The sequence below is a fragment of the Pavona decussata genome, unplaced genomic scaffold (assembly GCF_977016875.1).
Source record: "Pavona decussata unplaced genomic scaffold, jaPavDecu1.1 SCAFFOLD_72, whole genome shotgun sequence".
Lineage (NCBI taxonomy): Eukaryota > Metazoa > Cnidaria > Anthozoa > Scleractinia > Agariciidae > Pavona > Pavona decussata.
The window spans coordinates 3998226-4019504 of record NW_028145491.1 but is presented as its reverse complement, the minus strand read 5'-3'; the positions used below and the strand labels follow the sequence as shown (position 1 = coordinate 4019504).

Genomic DNA, 21279 nt, shown 5'->3' with positions numbered 1-21279 from the left:
ATCTGCCCGATCCTCATTTTGTATGCGTTTTAGTACTATTAAAGTCAAATGAACACTATTGCATCACAATGTTTGTTTATTCATATACATTATACCCACCCCCCCAGGGTTTTATTAACATATTATTACTTACATATTTTACGACTCGCTACGCTGTTCATAGATGTGGGAACCAATTATCTTTTCGATCGCACCCTTCCCCCCTCGGGTGGCATTCTCAAAGGGAAGCTCACTTTCCCTCTCGGATTACCGGGGCTGAGTTTGCCATTCCTTGGGCCCTAATTTATTTCCAAGTTCTTTTTTATTTTCCTTTTAGCTGTCAGACCCTTGCTTTCACGATTGGGAAAAGCATCCCGGTTTCAAGCCTAACACAGTTGGTATGAATAAGTTACAGTGGATAAGCATCGATGGTTCTGTTGTTGATGAGGCCCAAGGGATGGCAAACAATTCCCACATCTCTGATGAGGATATCGCCCTCGTGTTACAGGGAAATTCATTAGCGGATATGTCTCGCCTTGTTTTCCGCGATCCAGATCACTTCCTAGCAGGGGAACTCCATCGCCATGCACCACAATGGAATGCTTTATTAAATGATATGAACGATGAGCGCTTCTCTGAAGTCCGTGATTGGATTACTAACGGTGTAGACGTAACGAAGTTCTTTAGACCGTTTAAGGGTAGTTACAAGGGACGGAATTACGAGTGTGATAGTCCACCGCCTTGCGTTTTCCCCAACCACCTGTCGTGCAAACCTTTTGCCTCGTTTATTTCTGATACGCTCCTGGACCGTTTGCGTTCCGGTGCTATTTCTTTGTGGGGCAAAGTCGGAGAATGCACCCCACCCCACCTTATTATGCCCCTCACTGTCGAGCCTAGCAAGCCGCGTCTCTGCAACGACGATAGATTTCTTAATCTGTGGATCGAAGACCGTCCGTTTGCCTTGGATAGCGTCCAACACTTGCCTAAGTATGTCAATAAAGGATTTTACCAAACAGTGTGCGACGACAAGTCAGGATATGACCACATCAAACTTCACCCCAGCAGTCGAACTTACTTTGGCTTCCAGTGGGGAGGTTGGTATTTTGTGAGTGAATGTATTCCTTTTGGCTGGAAATCCTCGGCCTATATATATCATACGACTGGTCTAGTTGCGTCACACAGACTTCGTTCATGGAACATTCCCTCTTCGTTGTACATTGACGACCGCCATAATGGCCAACTGTCATTTCCAGGTGGCATTTTACCAGCCGCCTATCAAGCCCTCGCCTCAAGGGATGAAGTGAATTTTGCTCTGGCCGTCGCGGGTATTTTTCTCACGTGCTACATCTTAATTTCCCTCGGCTACTTTATCGGTCTGGCGAAGTCTCACCTTACCCCGAAAAAACAGGTGCCATACCTTGGTTTCGGTATCGATTCTGAACTACAGGCGTTTACCTTGTTACCCCATAAAAAAGAAAAGCTTCTTCGTCTCATCAAAGAAACGTTGGCTCGCGATAACCTGGACCTACTAACCTTGCAAAGGCTTAGCGGTAAATGCGTGTCCATGAGCTTGGCAGTTCCGGGCGCAAGGCTTTATGTTAATGAAATAAACCTAGCTGTGTCTCGCGCCACGCGTTCTGCTCGACCTGTAAAGATGTCTGCCGCTCTAAAGAATGAAATTGAGCACTGGCTATTCCTTGAGACCTGGGACGGTTTTCTTCCCTGGCGGTCTGAGAAACACACACATGTCAGGTTGTTCTCCGACTCATCTCGCTTCGCTTGGGGAGGTGCACTGAGTCCGGGTGCCATTGAGGCGAACGTTTATGATTACTGGGACGCCTCAACAATACAAGCCGATATCGCCACTAAGGAGACCTTAGCGCTCAATAATGTCCTTGAATCATTCGCTGATACCATCAAAAACTCGTGGGTCGACGCCTTCGTCGACAGCATGGCTCTAGTCCGTTCATGGAATCGACAGGGCTCTCGTTCTCAATCGCTTTCTAGCGCCTTGAAGAAATTATTCAACACAATGACGAAACTCAACATCGATTTGCACCTTACTTTTGTGCCTAGTTCTCAGAACCAAGCCGACTTCCCCTCGCGACGCCTTAGCCTACAGGATGCCAAATTGTGCCCATCCCTATGGATAGTAGTACAAGAGTGGTATGGCGGCGAAAATGGGCACTCTGTCGATCTAATGGCACGCCCTTCAAACGCCCAATCCGACTTGTCAGGTGCCAAGTTACCTTTCTTCTCTGAAAACCCTCTGCCGGGATCCCTGGGGGTGAACGTGTTCGCGCAATCGCCCGATCTGTACGATCCGTTTGTATTCAAGAACCCATACGCCTTTCCCCCGATCTGCCTAATACCTCATGTTATCAAGTATATGAGAAGCCTGCAATTATCCTACACTATCGTAGTACCAGACGTATGCCCAAGGCATTTTTGGTGGCCCTTGTTAACGTCTACATGTTCTTCCCGATACCTGCTGGCCGTTGCCGGAACCGTTGGAGCGCTCCTCACTCCCTCTAAACACGGGTTTTCAAACAATTGGCCTATCCCATGGGACCTCTGGGTGTTCCGCATCGGATAAGCAAGTAGTAGCTCTTGGTTAGCGCACGAGCCAAACAAAGAACACTTAGCTATCTTTAAATTTGCCAATTCTCCCATTAATTTAGCTCCATCCATTACTTCAGTGAAATCAATGTTGTCAATAAATCATTGTTTTCCAGTATACATCTGTTGACAGTTGTTTTATAGCTTCATTTATACATTTATGTCAAAACAAATCTAAAGGATAAAGAAGGAACTGTTTGTTTTACTTTCATATCCTTTAGGACTTACCTCCAGCCGTTCGAGCGTTTGTACCAGCCGTGTCATGTCCTTCGTGCAGCCACCCCAACGACAAGCTGTTCTTTTTCTGCCAAATGTGCGGCTACAGGAGGAAAACAGTCTCCCTAAGTGTCCCGAGCCCTAAACTCTCAGTCGACCTTCAAGCGATAGATAACCGTTTGGAACTCCTAAATAATGCCTCCCTTCAATCGTCATACTCAAAACAGAAGTGCTCACTTCGTACGGAGTTTGAAACTTTCTTGGCGTCCCTTCCGAATAGTAAAACCATCCTTTCGGCAAGCCCCACTGACATCTCTCGGTTCTTGGTCTGGAAAGACCGACATGGCAAAACCATAGTACATAGTAATGGGTGTCCCGATTCCCACCTTCAAAACGCAGCTAAGTGTAAATGTCCTAAACGCCTGGCATTCAAGACAATCGACTCCTACATTGGAAAACTGCGAGCCATTTTTAAGGAAACCGGGCGCTGTGGAGAGTGGAACTCCCTGCTAGGTCTGGGTAACCCTGCCGCTTCACTCGAAGTGCAAAAATATCTTAAGGCGTCAACTGAGGAACAATTACGAGCCCGCATCACGCCAAAGCAAGCAGTTCCCCTATTTTTGTCCAAATTGTTGCTTCTGGCCCGTTTTTTAAATCGGAAAATTGCGGAGCGCTCGGTTAGTCCTTCTGGTCTGTTTGTATTGACGCGGGACCAAGCGTTTTTCAAAACGTTATTCTTTAGCGGTGATCGTGGTTCAGATCTTGGCATGGTGAAAACAGAAGAGATCCTGCGTTTCCCCCAGGACAATGGGCTGTTGTTCAACCACGTATGGGGAAAAACCCTGAGGGATGGCGTCTCTAACGTCTTCGGGATTCGGAGACACCCTAACCCTGAGTTGTGTCCAGTTAAAGCTATTGAGACATATGTAGCCGTGGCTTCCGAGTTACGCGTCTCTGTGACAAATGGTTACTTGTTTCGACCAACTAATCCCCAAGGTCATATTGTGAACAAACCATTTTCAAGTTCTTCGGCAGAAGCTCGTTTAAAGCTGTATTTGAAAGAAGCTAAGATCGATGAGGGAGAAACGCTACACAGCTTCCGTTCGGGCTCAGCCATAACGTTAGCGTTATCTGGCTCCCAGTTGGCGGACATAATGTCTCATGTAGGATGGAATAACAAAGAAACTGCTCTCTACTACATGAAACTAGCGGAGGTGCTTCGTTTGGATAGTCCCTCTCATTTGCTATCCGCGGACTCTTCCGCGACAGCCGCCCTAACAGAGAACTACATGGAGCTCAACCGTCTAAAAAACTTTATATCCGCTTTTCCGCACGTTTAATTCTTAACCTTGTTACATCTCGTTTAAAACACTTTACGAATTTTTAGGATGGGGCACCTTGAGTTTGGGATTCTGAGAACGGGATTTCCTTATGGTCCAGTGGTTTGGGACTTTAGGACACTCTGTAACATAGAGACTGTCGGTGCCCAATCTCAACATAGCGTGAGAGAGAGAACGTTGAGAATAAAGTACTATTCTCAGCGGTCTCACCTCTCACGTATAAAAGGAGATGAGACAAAGTGAACAATGCCATTCTGTCGATCAAGCGAAGTGTTGTAGTATAAAATGCAGCACACGGTATCCCTTGCCCTGACGTTCTCTCTTTCACCAGCCATCAAGTTTCGTCCTGCGTTTGATTTTCCCTACCCAAACCCTCCCCTTTCCTCTTCAGAACATTCATCAACAGGACGAGACTGTCGGTGCCCAATCTCAACATAGCGTGAGAGAGAGAACGTTGAGAATAAAGTACTATTTAGAGCCACTAGCTACGGACTTGTTTCCCGCGTTTACTCAAGGCCAGTCTACTACCACAGAGCTTGCTGGGCAATCTCGTCTCCAGACCCCAAGCGCGTTTTGGCCATATATATTGGTCACCTTGACGCCCAGGGAGTTAATAAGGCCCTACCCTACCCTGCTTGACGTCTGAAGAACGTTGTGGCAGGGGATTCCGACAGGAAGCCCCAAACCGAAAAACTCCCTGCAACCAACTTCTTTGTTTTGGAGGGAGATTTGAAATATCGAACTCGAGTTTTGTAGTGTTTATGTGTGGTTGTGTGTGTGTGTGGTTTTATTTTATCGTTATTATTGTGTTTTTTTTCTATCGCCTGTATCGCCTCCATTTACCCTCAACTTAATTGGCTTAGACATCACGGATTCAAGTAAACTTTAACCAGTAGTCAACAAGAATCCGAAAGCAGATTTCATGAAGGAAACAGTTTTAAACTGTGTTTAACTAAACCAGGGGCCCGTTTCTCGAAAGTCCCGGTAACTTACCGGACCCGAAAAGTATATTTTTAAATGTTTTTTCGCCGATTACGCAGTGATTACAGACATGGTACTTGGCCAATGCTTTCATAGAATTGTAAGATTTTAAAATTTAGTATTCAAAGCTGACAAAAATTGACTTCTTTTAAGAGACATTTATCACGAAAGACATTTATCGGGCCCGGTAAGTTACCGGGACTTTCGAGAAACGGGCCCCAGGAGCCCATGACTGACTAAACAGCTTTGAAACGTGTTTAAGCCTTGGTGTGAATGCGGCATTAAATTACGTAAAGAGACAAAAAACAACAAAACAACAGCGTGAAATGACCAAATTTTAGGTTTTCTCGAGAACGGGAGCGTATGACGCAAAATCTTCTTTATTTTTTCTTACTTTGACGTCGTTCATACTAATTTAGTTCCTGGAGAGTTCGCCAGCATTTTCCAAGTTAAACAAATTTAAATGATTGCGAAAGAGTTACAAAAACGAGAAGTTATATTTTTCAATGACGTTCTCTATCTCCCATAGAACACTCCGTTCATTTTCTAACCCTTACATGCAAATACTAAAAAATGCACTGAAGTATTGAAGAGGAAGCCTAAAAAAACATAGGGCTTATGAATAGTTATGAATATTTATTCAATCATAAAGTACAGACTTTATTGCTTGGATTTTTCATCATGATAAGCAAACATACTGTACACTGAGATTAAATACTCTGTTAATAAACATTTTTACCTTCAGCTGACAAAACATGCAAATACTCCATCGAAGAAGGATAAGATAAGGAAACTGTGGGTTCCCTTGCAGACAAATATTCCTGTTGAGATTTCCAAAGCAATTATGCTATTGCAAAGTTTCATCATGTTAAGTTAGGCGAAGTGGTGGATGTATTTCCCTACCAGGTCTTGTTGATCTACCTCATACTAGAGAAAGCTGGAATGCTGCTTTCTCTTTCTTAGTGAAATTTCGCAATTTCGCCTGCGGGTTAGCAGATAAATGCGTACCTACGGCCTGTTATAAAATAGGATGACCCACCCCTCCCCCCCCCCCAACCAATGAGTACCAGAAAATTGATCGACCCACCCCTTATCAAGGGCTCAAAAACTGATGACCCACCGTACCCCGACTCTGCTCCGCCCACCCCACCCTCTACATGTATCTTTCAACCAGTCCTTTCATTTGGTAATTTTGTTGAATTTCAGGATCAGTTTCGAAACAGGTTGACATTGAAAATGATTTATACACAGTGGAAAAATGTTATAAAATGAAGTCTTATATATTTTCTTCAGGAAATACTTCCTTGTGCTTGCAAATCAGTGCTCTTTTATCGACAGCCTGCAAAATTACCATATTTTAACAACTCTTCGTCCCATATAAACCAGCATGGTGGACCATGGAGACCCTTGGAGATTTCAGTTTTGGAGCAAACATGATATAGATTAATGATATAACTTGACGAAATTTGGACCAGGTCGTATTGCAGCTTTTACGTCCGTGCGTGACTGAGTGGAAACAACGTAAATAAAATTAGAGACCGCGATATGCTGCTTCGGTAAACATAAACAGTTGAACTCTAACGTAAGGGTTTCCATCCATCGAATTAACGTGAGTGAAGCCAGTAAAAAAATTATGTCTGTAGTAAAAGTATAAACGCAACAGTGGAAATCCACGGAAAACGGAATACAAGCCGTTTTTTTTTTAATAATTATCACTGCTGATGCGTTTCTTGTTGTACGTTAACATTATTGGAATGCTTGAGAACGCGCGCGGAAATAGCCTGCAACTGGAGGGACTTTTAGCGCACCGCAGGGAAATGCGACTCGATTTGTTTTGCTTATTTCGTTCTGATGAAGACAGGTCAAGAAACATGAAGAAACAATTACATTTTCTACACAACAAACCTTGTTCCTCGTCACGTGGTCTGCGTCTTGGCTTCTATCCAATCAAATCGTTCGTGATCAAGATCCAGTTGGAAAAGGATCGATCAACAGCTTTCTTTGTTTGCTCTGCTTTGTATTTGCCCTTGGTTTCACGCTGTAAAGAGAGACATCTCTAGCTTAGTCTGTAACCAATTCACAACTGTACAGTCCCTTTCAAGAAGAATGGCAAAAGGTGCAGGTCATGGTCGATTCAAGGGCGACAGCAAGTGTGGCCGTTGCTGTGGCGCATCTGCTGCTTGTTCTGATTGTAATCGGCGTTATAATTGGTTTTGTGATCGGAGCTCTTGTAAACGGCCCAGTGAATGACATTGAAGAGGTCGAAGATAAGAAGACTGTTTTAATATTGATTGGGTTTCCCGGAGAGCTCTTCATGAACATGTTGAAAATGTTGATACTTCCCTTGATCGTGGCCAGCCTGATTTGTGCTTTAGCGGCCTTGGATGCGAAAGCTACCGGTCGTGTTGGAAGGCGAGCTCTGGTTTATTACTTTTCGACTACCATCTTGGCTGTGATTCTAGGAATCGTGTTGGTGGTGAGCATTCGACCGGGAAACACCACTACGGATAAGGGAAATGAGGAAGTTGAACCTTTATACAGAACTTTGGATGCCTGTTTAGATCTCATCAGGTAAGCTAATGAGTTTAGTCAAATGTACATCCGGAAAGAATTTAAACTAAATTTAAGTTTGACTGATTGTAAATTGCTAAATTCCCAAACAATAATAAGTACATTCTCTTGTACACATGTAACATCGCACCTTCCCTTAGTGTTTGTTTACTTTCGTGTCAGTCCCGATTTCGAAACTGATATATTTCGTCATATGAACTGAAGCCCACTTAAAGTGCCTATGAACCGAAAATTGTTTTTATTTAGTTTTAAAGGTTACCTTAAAAAACGCAGGTTTCCAAAGTTTGAGATCTCTAGGCTTAAAAATGACGATTTTACAAGCCTTCAAAGTCGTGCTATTTTACCCTAAAAAATGGTCAGGGGAATGGGCCGAGATTTTTCCAAATTCACCAAACCGTGACGTCACTTTGTTGCCACGGGTTTGTTTGCGTTGTCAAAGTGCCTTGTTGGGAAGTGAGTGAGCTTGGAAGGAAACATGTCTAGCGATTCAGAAATGAGCGAATTTTCAGATATGTCCGGTAACCCCGAAGACGAAGATGTCGAAGAGAGAAACGATGAAGATTACGATGTAATTTATTGCGAAATTACGCCATATCAAGACGGACCTCTGGCCCAAGTTGACCCTGGCGACGAGAACACGGGAGAGGAAATCGAAGTCGACAAAGAATTAGACGAAGATGGCCTTACACCAACAGTGCTGGAAGCGCGATATGAGAAAAGATTTCCTGTAAACAGTTGGTCAGTATAGGTATTTTTATATTCTTAACCTGTGCGCAGCAATGTCCACACGGATTTACTTTGAGCTTGCAAATATTTGATCTTACATCCTGAATCTGGCTGTCTGATTTTTCGATCATCAAAAGACCTATCAAAATATGAGATCTTTTTTTTCATTTTGAAAGGCCTGACGTTTTTGCCGTAAGCTCATTTCTGTTTTATCGTTGACTTCATATTTTCAGGTGCCAATGTACAGAATGCAAAGTCGAGAACTTAGTAGGCTCGCTAGAGTACCGTTCCTGCAGGGAAATTGCCAATGCGTCAGCGAAACTGCTCTTCGGTGGATCGATTGAACGCACGTCGTGCATAACGCAACACGAAGTTTATTTGGCTTTGACCAACAGAACTGAGCTGCTTCAAATCGCTCCACTGCGTTCATAACACGAATCCTCGAAATGAGCCGAACAGAGTGAAGTGTATTTTGATGTCGGGTTCTTGAAATCATGCCTATGTCTATGGACAAACTGGACCCATTTGGCCCTCACAACCGGATCAGTGGGAAATTGGTACATTCGTATACCCGGGGTAAACGATCTGTTTTGGCAGCTTTGCTGGTTTGGCGTACCAGCAACGCAATACCGCCCTCGCTGCCTCTACGGGAACGAATTTGGCAACAAAGTGACGTCAGAGGTTGATATCACGTGGTATTTTGGCCGCGCGATTCAAATACCATTTTTGGGAGTAAAATAGCATGACTTTAAAGGCTTGTAAAATCGTCATTTTTAAGTCTACAGTTCTCAAACTTTGGAAACCTGCATTTTTAAAGGTAAACTTTAAAACTAAATGAAAACAATTTTCGGTTCATAGGCACTTTAAAGACTGTCATGTTTGTATAATTTTATGAATTAATCTTTTTTTTTCCTCGCCCTGTGGGAAATTATTCCAGAGATTTATATTGACACAAGTGCTGCGCCTCCTTTACATTCAATCAAAACATGGCAAAGGTCAACTCAGTTTGTATAATTTCACGTTCCAGTTTAAGTATCTGCTCGCAAAGAATTTCCGCATAGCCCCATCACTACTTATACAAACACCACTGTCATACTAACCCTCTTCCGAAAATGGTAAATGTGAATAGTTATTCAGTCGCAAAAAGTATAATGTATGGGGCTGTGCAGAAATCTTGCTTCTGGTCTTGTAATGAAGAAATATAAAGGCAAGTAGGTTTCCTTTTTCATGGAAAAATCTTCAGGTTATATAATTCGAATTAGTATAAATCTACTAGTGTTCTATCACGATACCGTTCTCTGATTGGCTACGCTACTCGCTATCTATTCTGTGATAGATAGTGAGTAGCGGTTTTCAACAAAATGGCGGCCGCTTCTTCGCATTTTCGAAGTGTCTGCAATGAGGATATAGATAGTTTACTTGTTTAGTTTTGAACGACTAGTAGATTTATGCTAAAACAATTAGATTATTTGCTCTCGATTTCTATGCATGATAGCTGATTCGGGCTGCGCCCTCATCAGCTATCATGCCATAGAAATCTCAAGCTCATAATCTAATTGTTAATTAGAAAGCCAAACACATGCTGAACAGGGAGTGGTTACAGCTTGGTGCTTTTTACATCCTCAAATTGGAGATGGGACCATCTGATTTTTACATAGTCACCCAAACCACATGTTCATCAAATTATTTACAGATATCAGAGGAAAGGTAGCACCTTCTCCTCAGTTATTTAGGACTCTGAGATTTGGTCTAGCTGGGACTCAAACTGTGACCTCCCACTCAGTATTCTGTTGCTCTTAGCAACTGAGCTGACAGGGCAGTAGTTAGTAAGAAACAACATGAAAAGACTGGACACAAAAGCAGATGGAAAGTGATAACTTTCTTTTGGTTCTTTTCCAGTTTCTGATTCGGGTTCTGTTTCTTCGGTGATTGTTCTATGGGTAGGGGAGCGGTCCCTGAGCTTTAGGTTTCTGTGGCATTTATCATGCGACGTATATGAAAGCAGCAGAGAAAACAGGCGAAGGGACAAGGGCCGTTACAAATATATCCTAGATCGATCTTGAAGTGCTTACTGCATTCTGGCAAAACTCATTTAGCAAATGTTCTCTCCATAATGTAACCTCTGCTTCAAGGAGCATTGCTCTCCTGGAAAGTTGCTTTTGAGTGCTTGGTCATGAAAAAAATTGTTATCCTGTATGAATCTCTTGGATTATTTGTCTCCAGTTTGATTTTGCCTGAACCTGCAGGGGCATGTTTACACACTTGGGTTGCCTGCAGGTGATGAACCATGAGATAGTCAACACCACTTGCCTTCAATATAATCTATTATCAGTGTATGCTTATCTCTTTGATACATGTATTCCATCATCTGGATTCCTCATAAGATATTTATTGTTTTCTTTTATTAGGAGCTGCTTTTCCAGCAACATTGTTGCAGCAACTTTTCAGCAGGTATAGTGATTAGATCTGACCCCTACACATTAAACTACATAGACAAGTAGGGTAATTGTTTTGGAAGCCTACTTACACAAGCTTTGGTGAAAGAAGCATCAGGGCATCATATATTTGTGCCTGATAAACTGAGCTAAACTGACTCAGGTAGTAGTATAGGGAGAAATGCAAAAGAAAAAAGGTAAAGGAAAAATGAAAATGAAAAAGTGAAATTATACATGAAGTTAATGTTTAATAACTCATTCTGTCCACTTTAGATTGTGTACAGTAACCTACAGTGTCTGTTGTGAGCCACACTGGATTGTACATTTGTTTTGAATACAAATGCATTAAAAATACTTTTGGAGCTCTTTCAAAAAGGCAGTGGCGAGGATCAGTATTGGAAAGATTTACAATCATGTTTATCCCAAGCATGAGATTCGCGTTTTGTTTCTTGAGAAAATTATTGCACAGATGAGATACTACAAAACAATTCTGATCTTTGGTGTTAATACAAAACTACTCAATTTTACTCAGAAACTGAAAACAGTGAGTGGCTAACTGAACTATAGGGTAAACAATATTGGTCACATGGTCATTTCTTCTGTTTGCCGTAGACGTAATTCTTAATCTTTCTCTATAATAATTTATTGCAAGTTACACCTTTTCCATTGACAAGAGCACTTTCTTTACTTGAGTAGTATAAAAACAGAATAAGCTGTTGGCAAACTATCAGTGGATTTGTAACTAGTTTGTTTGACACTTCATCTGTGTACAAATGTTGGAAACAGATAGTATACCTGCCAACTCTCACGCATTATGCGTCTCACGCCTGGGGACTAGAGACATCGATCTCACGCATCAAGGACAATTTCTCACGCCTGACTCACAAATCCAGACGAGTTGTTCTAAAAAAAACTTTGTTTCATTTCAGATTTTTTATGTATTATTTCTTTGCTCTTTATAACAATCGCAAAAGCTTTCAAATGTCTACAATCCGTTTGAATCGTAAGTGTTCAAAGGTCATCGGAATATCGTCGTTTATTTTCGGCACGGTTCGGAAGTCTTCGGAAAATTGTCGTCAATCTTCGGAGGTGACTTGGACGTTTTCGGAAATCCCAGTCATGACGAGACAAAAATGTCATGCGTTTGACTCAGAAAAAGTTGGCAGGTATAAGATAGATTGTTTTCAACCAAGTGGATTTCCACTTCAGTTTGTCTGTTAAGATGAACCAAACCGAGAGTTTGTCTCTGGATGGAGAATTTGTCTGTTAATTTACCCATATTTAAAGAAGTGCAGTCGTGAAAATTAAGGCTTTCTCCAAGCTCATCCAGACAGACTGTCCAATCCTAGTACAAATTAAGCCAATGTCTAACTAGCTGAATCATTTTTGAAGATAATTCTCTTTTAACCCTTTCGCTGTGGGCCATTTTTTTACCCGTGTGCGGACCTGACTCGTCGCGATAATTTTCATCACTTTCGCCGTCAAATTCATTGCCAAAAATGTCTTACGGGTCAGCAGAATCGTTCCAAAGCCTCTCTAGAACATCGGTAGCTGTGTATCCACTCATTGCTTGTAAGTTTCAAGCGAAAAAAGGATGAAGTAATCACAAAATTCACCCAAAACCCACACGTGAAAATCCAAGATGGATGCAGTTGACAAGAAAAACAAATCTTGTAGGTTTTTTCGGTCATGTATCTGTCACCAAATGTACCAGTCTTTACCAGGCCCTCATAAGTTAATTTATATGCGGTTGATTCTTTTTTCTATGTGCGGTATTATTCATACAAGCACTGTAACGTAACATATGAGTCAACGGATACAAGACGTACTCAGTACGTCCTTGTAGCAGTGAAAGGGTTAATGGTAGTTTTTGACATGGACCTGGTCTGTTCATGGTCCATTTCACGGGATTGTTCATGTCACCATACGCAGATTAATTTTTAGATATTTGGCTTATTTCTGTATATATCAAAAAACGTTTTTACAATCCCTTGAGTGGTGCCTTGCAAGGGTCTGAGTGTCCTGTTCATATGCATGACTTTCCCTTTTGGGCAACCTTTTTGAAATATTTTAGTTAAGTATGTATTTATCTGTACCATTCATATCTGTGTGTATTGAGCAATAAAGTTTGATATAACATTGCTTATAGTGTGCTGTAAAATAATATCTTTCAGAAAAAAACAAAATATGCCGATCCTGATGACAAAGTTGTTTACATCAACAAAACAATCAATGGAACAACTGGTAACTTCACACTAGTGGAGAAAGTCATACCAGGTTCGAAGACTGTGCTGAATGGAGTCAAGGTGGATCCAAAAGGTTCTATAAATGTCTTGGGACTTGTCGTGTTTTCTATTGTGTTTGGAATTGTTTTGGGAAGGATTGGTGAGCGAGGGATGCCCCTGAAAGCTTTCTTTGAGGCCCTGAATGAAGTGATCATGAAGATGGTAGCTCTTGTCATGTGGTGAGTTTAATGCATAGTGATCTTGAAGATCAACATAGTTTTTATAAACTGAAGTAGATGGCAAACATTGCATTTATCTTTGCAGGGCGGTGACCCTTGTCTTTATTCCCTTGATTTGTATACTTCATCAATCAAGTACTGATATTACGAGGAATATTTAGATCATTGTTAAGAAATTTGAGAAACCATAGCAGCAACATCAGCAAAAACTTTGCTTACAAATATAAGCTCTCGTTACTTGACTTGTACTACTTCACAATATTACATGTATTATTCCAAACTATCCAGTAAGAAAACAGGTGGAAACAGCGTTCAAATTGGGACAGAGTGAAAAATTTACCATCGTATAATATGTTCTCCACAAAACCTTAAATTTGGTCATTTCACATTGTTGTTTGGCCGAGTATGGCAAAGAAATGTACCAAAATTTATACCACACATGAAGGGCCTTTGTTTTTCTCATTAAATCCTATTGTTTTGTGGCGTTCTCATTGCTGTTGCCCTAGTAGCTTCTTAAACTCTCTGTAATAATATTATTAGAGCACAAAGGATAATGAATGCCACCAATGATGTGGAGATTCACACTGAGAAACAAACATCTGAAATTCATCAGGGGTCCAAACCATTGAAAATTAAACCATCCTTTATAGACAAGAAACTTTGCTCCACTTTCACTATCTTTCTTCACCCAGGTGAATATTAAGTGGGTACTAGCAATGTAATTGCTGGGGATTATAACCTGGCTGTGATGTTGCAGAATCCAATCCATGGAGGAATATGTAAGTGGTTGTGTCATGCTCTATGTCGAGTGGCCTGACATGGGCCACCCTTGGTTAATGTGCACGACTTTCTTGGTTGTTATCTTCCTTGGAGCAAAACACCTAACGTTTAAAGGATGGAAAGACAACAAAATTACATCTGCCCTCGTTGTGCTCACAGCTTCTCTTTTTATCTATATGTGTAAAAAAAAAATCTAGGACGTTTACTGCTAACGCAAAAAAACCCAGAAAATCTGATTGCATACGTAAATGGTACATGTCGTTCCATTTGGAACATTGCTGAAATTATGGGCTCCTGGTGGAAGGGATGCACTTTTACTGCTCCTTTAGGGATTTCCAGTTGATGTTGATTCATTTTGCGTGTTATCCATCTTCTGTTGAGACAAGCTAAATCATTTTCATATTTATTATAAAATTTCCAATCAGGTGGTCTGCATAAATGGTAATAATGCCCCTGTTTTCCTAGGATATCCATTTCAGAGGGAGTTGACTCTGTTTGTTATGTTAATCTTTGTTTCAGGGTTTCACCAATTGGTATTTGCAGTTTGATAGCAGCCAAAGTGGCAGCTATGGAGGACATCGCCGAGTCATTAAACATGGTGGGACTTTATATGGCAACTGTGATATCCGGCCTGCTTATCCACGCCTTCATCATAATACCTCTGCTGTATTTAATAGTGGCACGTAAAAATCCTCTGAGGTATTACGTAGGTTTGAGGGATGCCATTATTACAGCCTTTGGAACATCATCAAGGTGGGTAATTGCATGAAGTACAGTAAAAACCTGCATGTAAGAACCTACATTTGTTGAAGTTTGGCACAATAGATTCTTGTATTTTGGGATAATTATTGGCAATTTAGGGTAAGCAGATTCTTAATAACTAAAGGTTCTTCATTTCCATTAAGGAGATACTGTACATAGTTGATTACCAGGATACAGGGCTGTCACTAAGATTTCAAGTTGCTTGATAAATACAACAAGTAGGCGGGGAATCAAACAGCCAGGAATTTCTATTGGTTCTATTTTTCTTCTATTTTTCTATGAAAATAGCCGGGGGCCACGTTCTTAGTAATCAGGGGAAATCCCCAGCCCCTGCCTCTTAATGTCTGCCCTGGGATAATGAAAAAAAACTTGGGTTTGGTCCTTAAATATACAGTTATATTTATTCACAACTGTATTATCATAAGCGAAGAACTGCAATTATAATACATAATTAATATACAGTATGTACATTGCAAACCTCCTTTATGCAAGGTCCATGAAGACAATTACAGTCTGTACTTTATATAAACCCGTTTTGTTGTAGAAATTAATACAGAACTTTTCCTTGAATGTTGGAGAGCTAATAACCACATGGTAAGGTTAAATCGTAAGCAACTGTCTGTTATTCATGCATCATCATTCAATTTTTTGTCTTTTACATTGAAACCCCATGCTAAAGTTTTAGTATCTTGAAATCAGTAGTTTTTCCCTTGCATATTTTCGGATTTATAGGAGTCATTCCTGATACTTGAGACAAAGGTGTTGTTTTAGAACATGTCCATACCCCTCCCATGAAAGGACTTTTGGTTTGGTCCTTGTCACCTCTGGAAATTTTAATTTTAATTAGCTTCCTACCTTCCTTAAAAGGTTCGGTTTTTTTTAAGACCCCCCCCCCCCCCCCTGAACTTTCCAGTACGTTTCCATGGAGGGGTATGGATATTATCTGGAACCGCACATTTTACCCCATGTCTACTCATTATGAGTACAAACTGTTTACCACTGCCAAACCTTCTCCCAGTAGCTGTGGCCACCTGACTCCACAACTATGGTGTACGATCCCCGCCAAAATTCATGGTTGAAATTTTAGGTCCATCATTTAAATTTTCAACCTCAACAATTAATTTTACAGCTGAATTCAAAATTTTACACTCTTCTTTTAGATTTTACATCATTGGAAAACGTTTTTACACTTGTCTTTTGGCTTTTTAACTCATCTTTTGTATTTGACCTTGCTCGCTGTACAATTTCAACTCGCTTCGTCAAATTACATAGTTGAACCATGCAATTTTCAACTCGACGCTGTGAATTAAACTAAACACCGAATTAATTTTAATACACTGATACTGTTTTTAGTTTTGATGCCTGAACTAGTACTCTACATTTGACTGATATGCGAACTTTGCATTTGATACTCACTCAGCGCATTTTGCCACTTACCACCTAATATTTCAAACTCGACCTCGCATATTTTAAACTCGATTTCTGAATTTTCATTTACGCTTCAGTGATCATTGGTCGAGGCAATAATAAGCCTTTGAAGGGGTGGGAGATAGCGATCGGTGGACCTCCTCCCCAGGCTCTAAGTTCGGCTCTTTCGCCGCTTTCGCCCATCATACTCTGCTAATAAATACTTTCCTTCCAGGGACTCTGTAAAACGGAGACGCGGACGGCGGATGGCGGATGGGACTTTAAAAAAAATAGGATGTTGATACTGTTAAATTTATTGGTTAAATTTGTCACCTTCTAAGGGGCTATTCACATGATTCCGGAATTCCGGAATGAGTTCATTCCATCTCCATATATTTCTCTGCATCTGTTTACATGATGCCGAGACAAAATTTTTGTTCTGGTATGACATTTCATTCTGGTATCATGTAAAGTGAGAACAAACTTTGTTCCGATATGAAAAATCACCTGGGGCAAGTAGCACATGCGTATCTTTTTCAAGATGGTGGCCATGAAATCGGTTTGTAGATGGAAATGGAACAAAACTAGGACAGAAAAATTGCTGGACGTCGCCATTGCCTATAAAAGGCAAAAGTTGGGAGAAGGAGTGGAATGGGACTCGGATAAAGTAGTGCTGTTCGAGCACGTTCGAAGTGCTTTAGCTGAACAGTGGCCTGAAGACTTTGGCAAAAGTGAGCCCTCTACCCCAGAGAAGCCAGTTGAAGAAATGTTGAAGGACGAATATCAAAAGCATGTTGAGAGTTTGAAGGCTGAAAAGGAGTTAATTGCTCTTGGCTATCGCAGAGTGGCAAACAGGTTCAAAACATTGAAGAAGAGCTATACACAAGACTGTCAAAATGACCTTCGTTCTGGATCAGGGCAGCGGGTAGAACAGTTTTGGCATTCGTTCTGTCTTGACAGAACGTCGTTGTTAACCGTGATAAACGCCTTAGTTTTCAGTAAGTTGTACTACTGCTCGAACGTCTGGGCAAATACTACAGAGAAAAATATACGGAAATTGCAGGCTGTGCAGAACTTCGCTTGTCGAATCGTTAGTGGCGCGAGAAAGTACGATCATGTAACTCCCCACTTGAAAAATTTGTCTTGGTTACCCGTTAAGGACGAACTATACTACCGCCAAGCTACCATGGCTTTTAAATGCATTTCCGGACACGCCCCCGAATATCTGACGTCCCAATTTATTACCCGCGAGCAAGTTACCAAGCGTACAACTAGGAGTGGCCAAAAGCTTAATGTACCTCTTTTTAAAACAGCCTCAGGTCAAAGAACATTTTATTATAGAACTGTTGGACTTTGGAACAATTTAGACCCCCTTTTTAAATCAAGCCGTTCTGTTCAAGTTTTTAAACGTACCTTAAAGAATAAGCTTTTAGACAATTTTGTAAATACTTCCTGAACTTCATTTATTTTTAGTATTTTTCTCGATTAGTAAGTTTAGATAATGTTGTAATTGTTTTTTTTAAATTTGATTAATTTTAATTGTGTAGTTATTAGTAACTTAAGTATTTAAATAATTGTTCCTGAAAAGCCCCATTGGGGAGGTAACAATAAAGTATGTATGTATGTATGTATAACAATAAAGTATGTATGTATGAATTGTGGGGAGGCAGTGCAGCAACAAAACCTCTAGAGTGTGGAGAATCATCCATGTACATGAAGAGCAGTTAACACCACATGATGAAGAATCTGAGGAAACAGAAAGTTCTGTGAGTGTTAATCCCGGTTCAGCCAAAGAATCAACCAGTACCAAGGAACGATCAGAGAAAAGAGTTATTAGTCTGCAAAAACATTTGTAGACTGTAAGCATCAGAAGCTTCAGAAACAACTGACACAAGAAGGAAAGCAAGATATTGTTCTGCAAAATTCACAGAGGCAAATGGAACTTCAGCAATCAATGTTGGAAGCTATGCAGAAGCAAAATGAAGGTTTAGACAATGCTTTAAAAACAATGGTTGAGTCTACAGCATTGTTGAACAGGACTTTGGCAACAACTATGCAATACATGATGACAATGGGTCAACAGCAGCATGTTCCTTATACTCCCAGTCCTGTTATGTTCCAACAAGGGGCTGCTGAATTCAGGCCTCAGGGTATCCCAGGGCAGTTTTCTTCACAAGGGCAATTATCTGCTGCTCAAGTACAAGAAGCTGTTTATCCAAACCGTGCAAGGTCAACATCCCCATACGAATATTTTGAATATGATCCTGTGTCATAATATTTACAATTGACCTTTGGTTCTATGGAGGCAGTCCCAAGAGAATATCATTATCACCGTTGAAATTATTGTTACTTTGAATTAGAAAATAGTTTTGAACATACGTTACAGTTTACTGTATAGCAGCGATAGTACACACTATTTTCTTGGGTAATTTCCAGGCTTAAAATTCCCATACAGGCTGCAAAATTAGAGGCTACCCAAACAACCATTGTAAATGCTTATTAGCACTACTAGCTTGGGTTTTCTGATAAGGTATGAATCCTTTTTTTTTTTTTTCCCATAATTTTATGGTCGAGCAAGCAGTGACAAATAATCTTGTCTTGTAAGTTACCCTATGGTTCTCACCCTTGTTAAATTATATTTATGAATGCACAAACTTTGGTGACATGGAAACTCCCTTAAAAACCTCCAAAAGAAAGCATAAATGAAAGGAAACACAACTTCTCTTTGTTTATTCTTTGACATAAAGTTAATATAAATTAATCCATATCAGGATTAAATTTAAGCAGCTCGATTTTCAAACACAACTTTGTGATGAAGTATGTCTCAGTTATCAAATGCTCACTTAATTCACGATAAGAGAAAACATGGGAAATTTTAGATGACAAATGTTTGTGTCCTGAGGCAGTATACAATAATTATGCTCCTGGAAAGTTATGTTTACATGTAAACAAGCAACAATTTTATTCAATACTTGCTTATGCACCTAACTGTTTGACTCAAGGCATTGAACGTGGGAATACAAACAGCCTTGTCAGGTGAACTGAGTGGACCAAAATAAATGAAAAGATGCAATTCGTTATCATGTTTAAAGGTAAAATCGATATGTTAAGTTAAAAATAAATTTTATTGGATAAATGGCATATCCTTCAGGCCCCATTGTTCAAAAGGTGGATTACTTATTCACTGGATGATTATTTACTGAGCAGATAGTGCTATCCATGATTTGAATAAGTGGGGCTAGAATCTGTTGTGTCCAGTTTTTAATACTCTTTCTTATGCCTGACATTGATAGGTACATTATTGGTATTGAACACAAAAAGAGGTTGCGTTATATAATATTGTTAGTATGTCCACTTTGATAGAAAAAAAGTTGACTTTTAATATTTGTTTGCTTATTGGTTAAACAATATTGATTCAACCAAACAAAACACATTTTTGCTGCAACAAGTTCCATAAAAAGAACAAAAGTTTGGTTCATGTTAGTGTTAAGATCTGCCACCTTGGTTCAGGCATTTAAGAGTTCAGGAAATAAAATTAGAGAGACATCGCGTAATTTTAAGGGCATTGGCACAGTTAGGATCTGCCATCTGGTTTTAAGCCGTCCATGAGCACACTCTATTTGATTTCGCGCATCTCTAAGCATTTGATTGAATACAACTTGTGCATCATCAGTGCAATGGGCATACTCTTTCATAACGTGAGGGAGAAGGGGATAAGCTGGGTCCCCAAGAAAGAGGAGACCAACTTTGTCTCTTCCAGGTAAAAGTGTCCGGCATAGATATGGGTGGGTTTGATCTTTTATCCTTTGGTTTATTAAACTGTTTGAAAAAACTTTGGCATCATGTGTGGCACCAAGCCACCTGATATCAACATCTATAAACTGTCCAAGATAATCACATACTCCCTGAACGTTTATGGTGTACTTCATTTTATAAGAGTAGTAGTCTTGGGAGTTTATATATGGCTGAAGGATAGGAATATGTGTGCCATCCACGGCTCCCACAACCATAGGAAAACCAGTAGCCTGCTCCCATCCTGCAATAAGTCGCTCCATGCTTTCCATGTCCTTTGGCATTTTTATATATTCTGGTGTCAGATGTTCTCTAATAGCTATGCAGACCTCTCTCACTATTTTAGTAACTGTTGATACAGCAACTCCAAAGGCATTAGCTGTCATAACCATTGACCCAGAATCTTTCAGATAATACAGTGTGATGCCAACCTAAATGACAAAAGTGTAAATGATAGTTTTGGCCACACAGTTTCCAAAATGGGTCATTCCAGGGGAAAAAAATAGCTTGCCCCAGTGGTAATAGAATCTGCCAAGGTCCACCCTTTTCCCTTTCCACTCCCCAATGTGATTTCCATGGCCAAACATAATTTTTTGTATGGTATATATAAGGCCAATGACCCCTGGAAAATAAGTCTGTAAAATTGACCGAAATTTTTGGCTGCCTTTGTATGTAGTAACAATAAGCACATAAGCACGAGTGAATTAAAGGGCTGCGGGATAATCGAAATGGTTTGCCCTCACTAAATTATTCTTAGGCCAAGGCCTTTGACTCGCCCCAAGCCCCTTTTTTAGATTTCAAAATGGCCACTGATATGTAAGGCTTTTTGTTTACCTTTTTGGCTGATGAAAGGGCAGGTCTTGGAGATCTAGGGCTTGGTGCAAAGTACAGTTCTAGTTCATCTACATAAAGCTCCATAAAGTTTTCTTTGCTCATTTGAAAGTTTTTTTCCATTCTTCAGGCAAGCATAGACCGTCGATCATGTTTCTCCACCACAAATCTGTCCTGCCTTGCCTTATCCAGTTGGCATGTGATCTTCTCCTCCTTTCTTCTCTTCTTTTAGTGAATATATTTGCATACAGGAAGCCCGAGTTTGGACTCAACGCCAACATACGTGATTGTCTTTTCTGTCTGGCCCAAAGAAGCAGCCCTGTGGTCAAGTTGTTCGAAATCGTGGCAGCTAACGCCATTAATACGCACAACAATG

The 21279-nt window shown here is 40.6% G+C and overlaps 1 protein-coding gene and 1 pseudogene across 2 annotated transcripts in view; both read left to right on the top strand.

Annotated features, from left to right (window-relative positions):
* Positions 1 to 9323, top strand: part of LOC146477062 (uncharacterized) — a 450556-nt gene extending 441233 nt beyond the window's left edge. The window contains exons 2-3 of the mRNA XM_085114139.1: positions 7911 to 8444; positions 8666 to 9323. Of these exons, the coding sequence (XP_084970265.1) occupies positions 8182 to 8444; positions 8666 to 8864 (462 nt within the window). The 5' untranslated portion in view covers positions 7911 to 8181 and the 3' untranslated portion in view covers positions 8865 to 9323. The remainder of the gene's footprint in view (positions 1 to 7910; positions 8445 to 8665) is intronic.
* LOC146477060 (excitatory amino acid transporter 1-like) overlaps positions 7075 to 21279 on the top strand; it is a 24308-nt pseudogene continuing 10103 nt past the window's right edge. The window contains exons 1-4 of the transcript XR_014865513.1: positions 7075 to 7706; positions 10841 to 10883; positions 13042 to 13331; positions 14631 to 14864. The product of XR_014865513.1 is annotated as an excitatory amino acid transporter 1-like (transcript). The remainder of the gene's footprint in view (positions 7707 to 10840; positions 10884 to 13041; positions 13332 to 14630; positions 14865 to 21279) is intronic.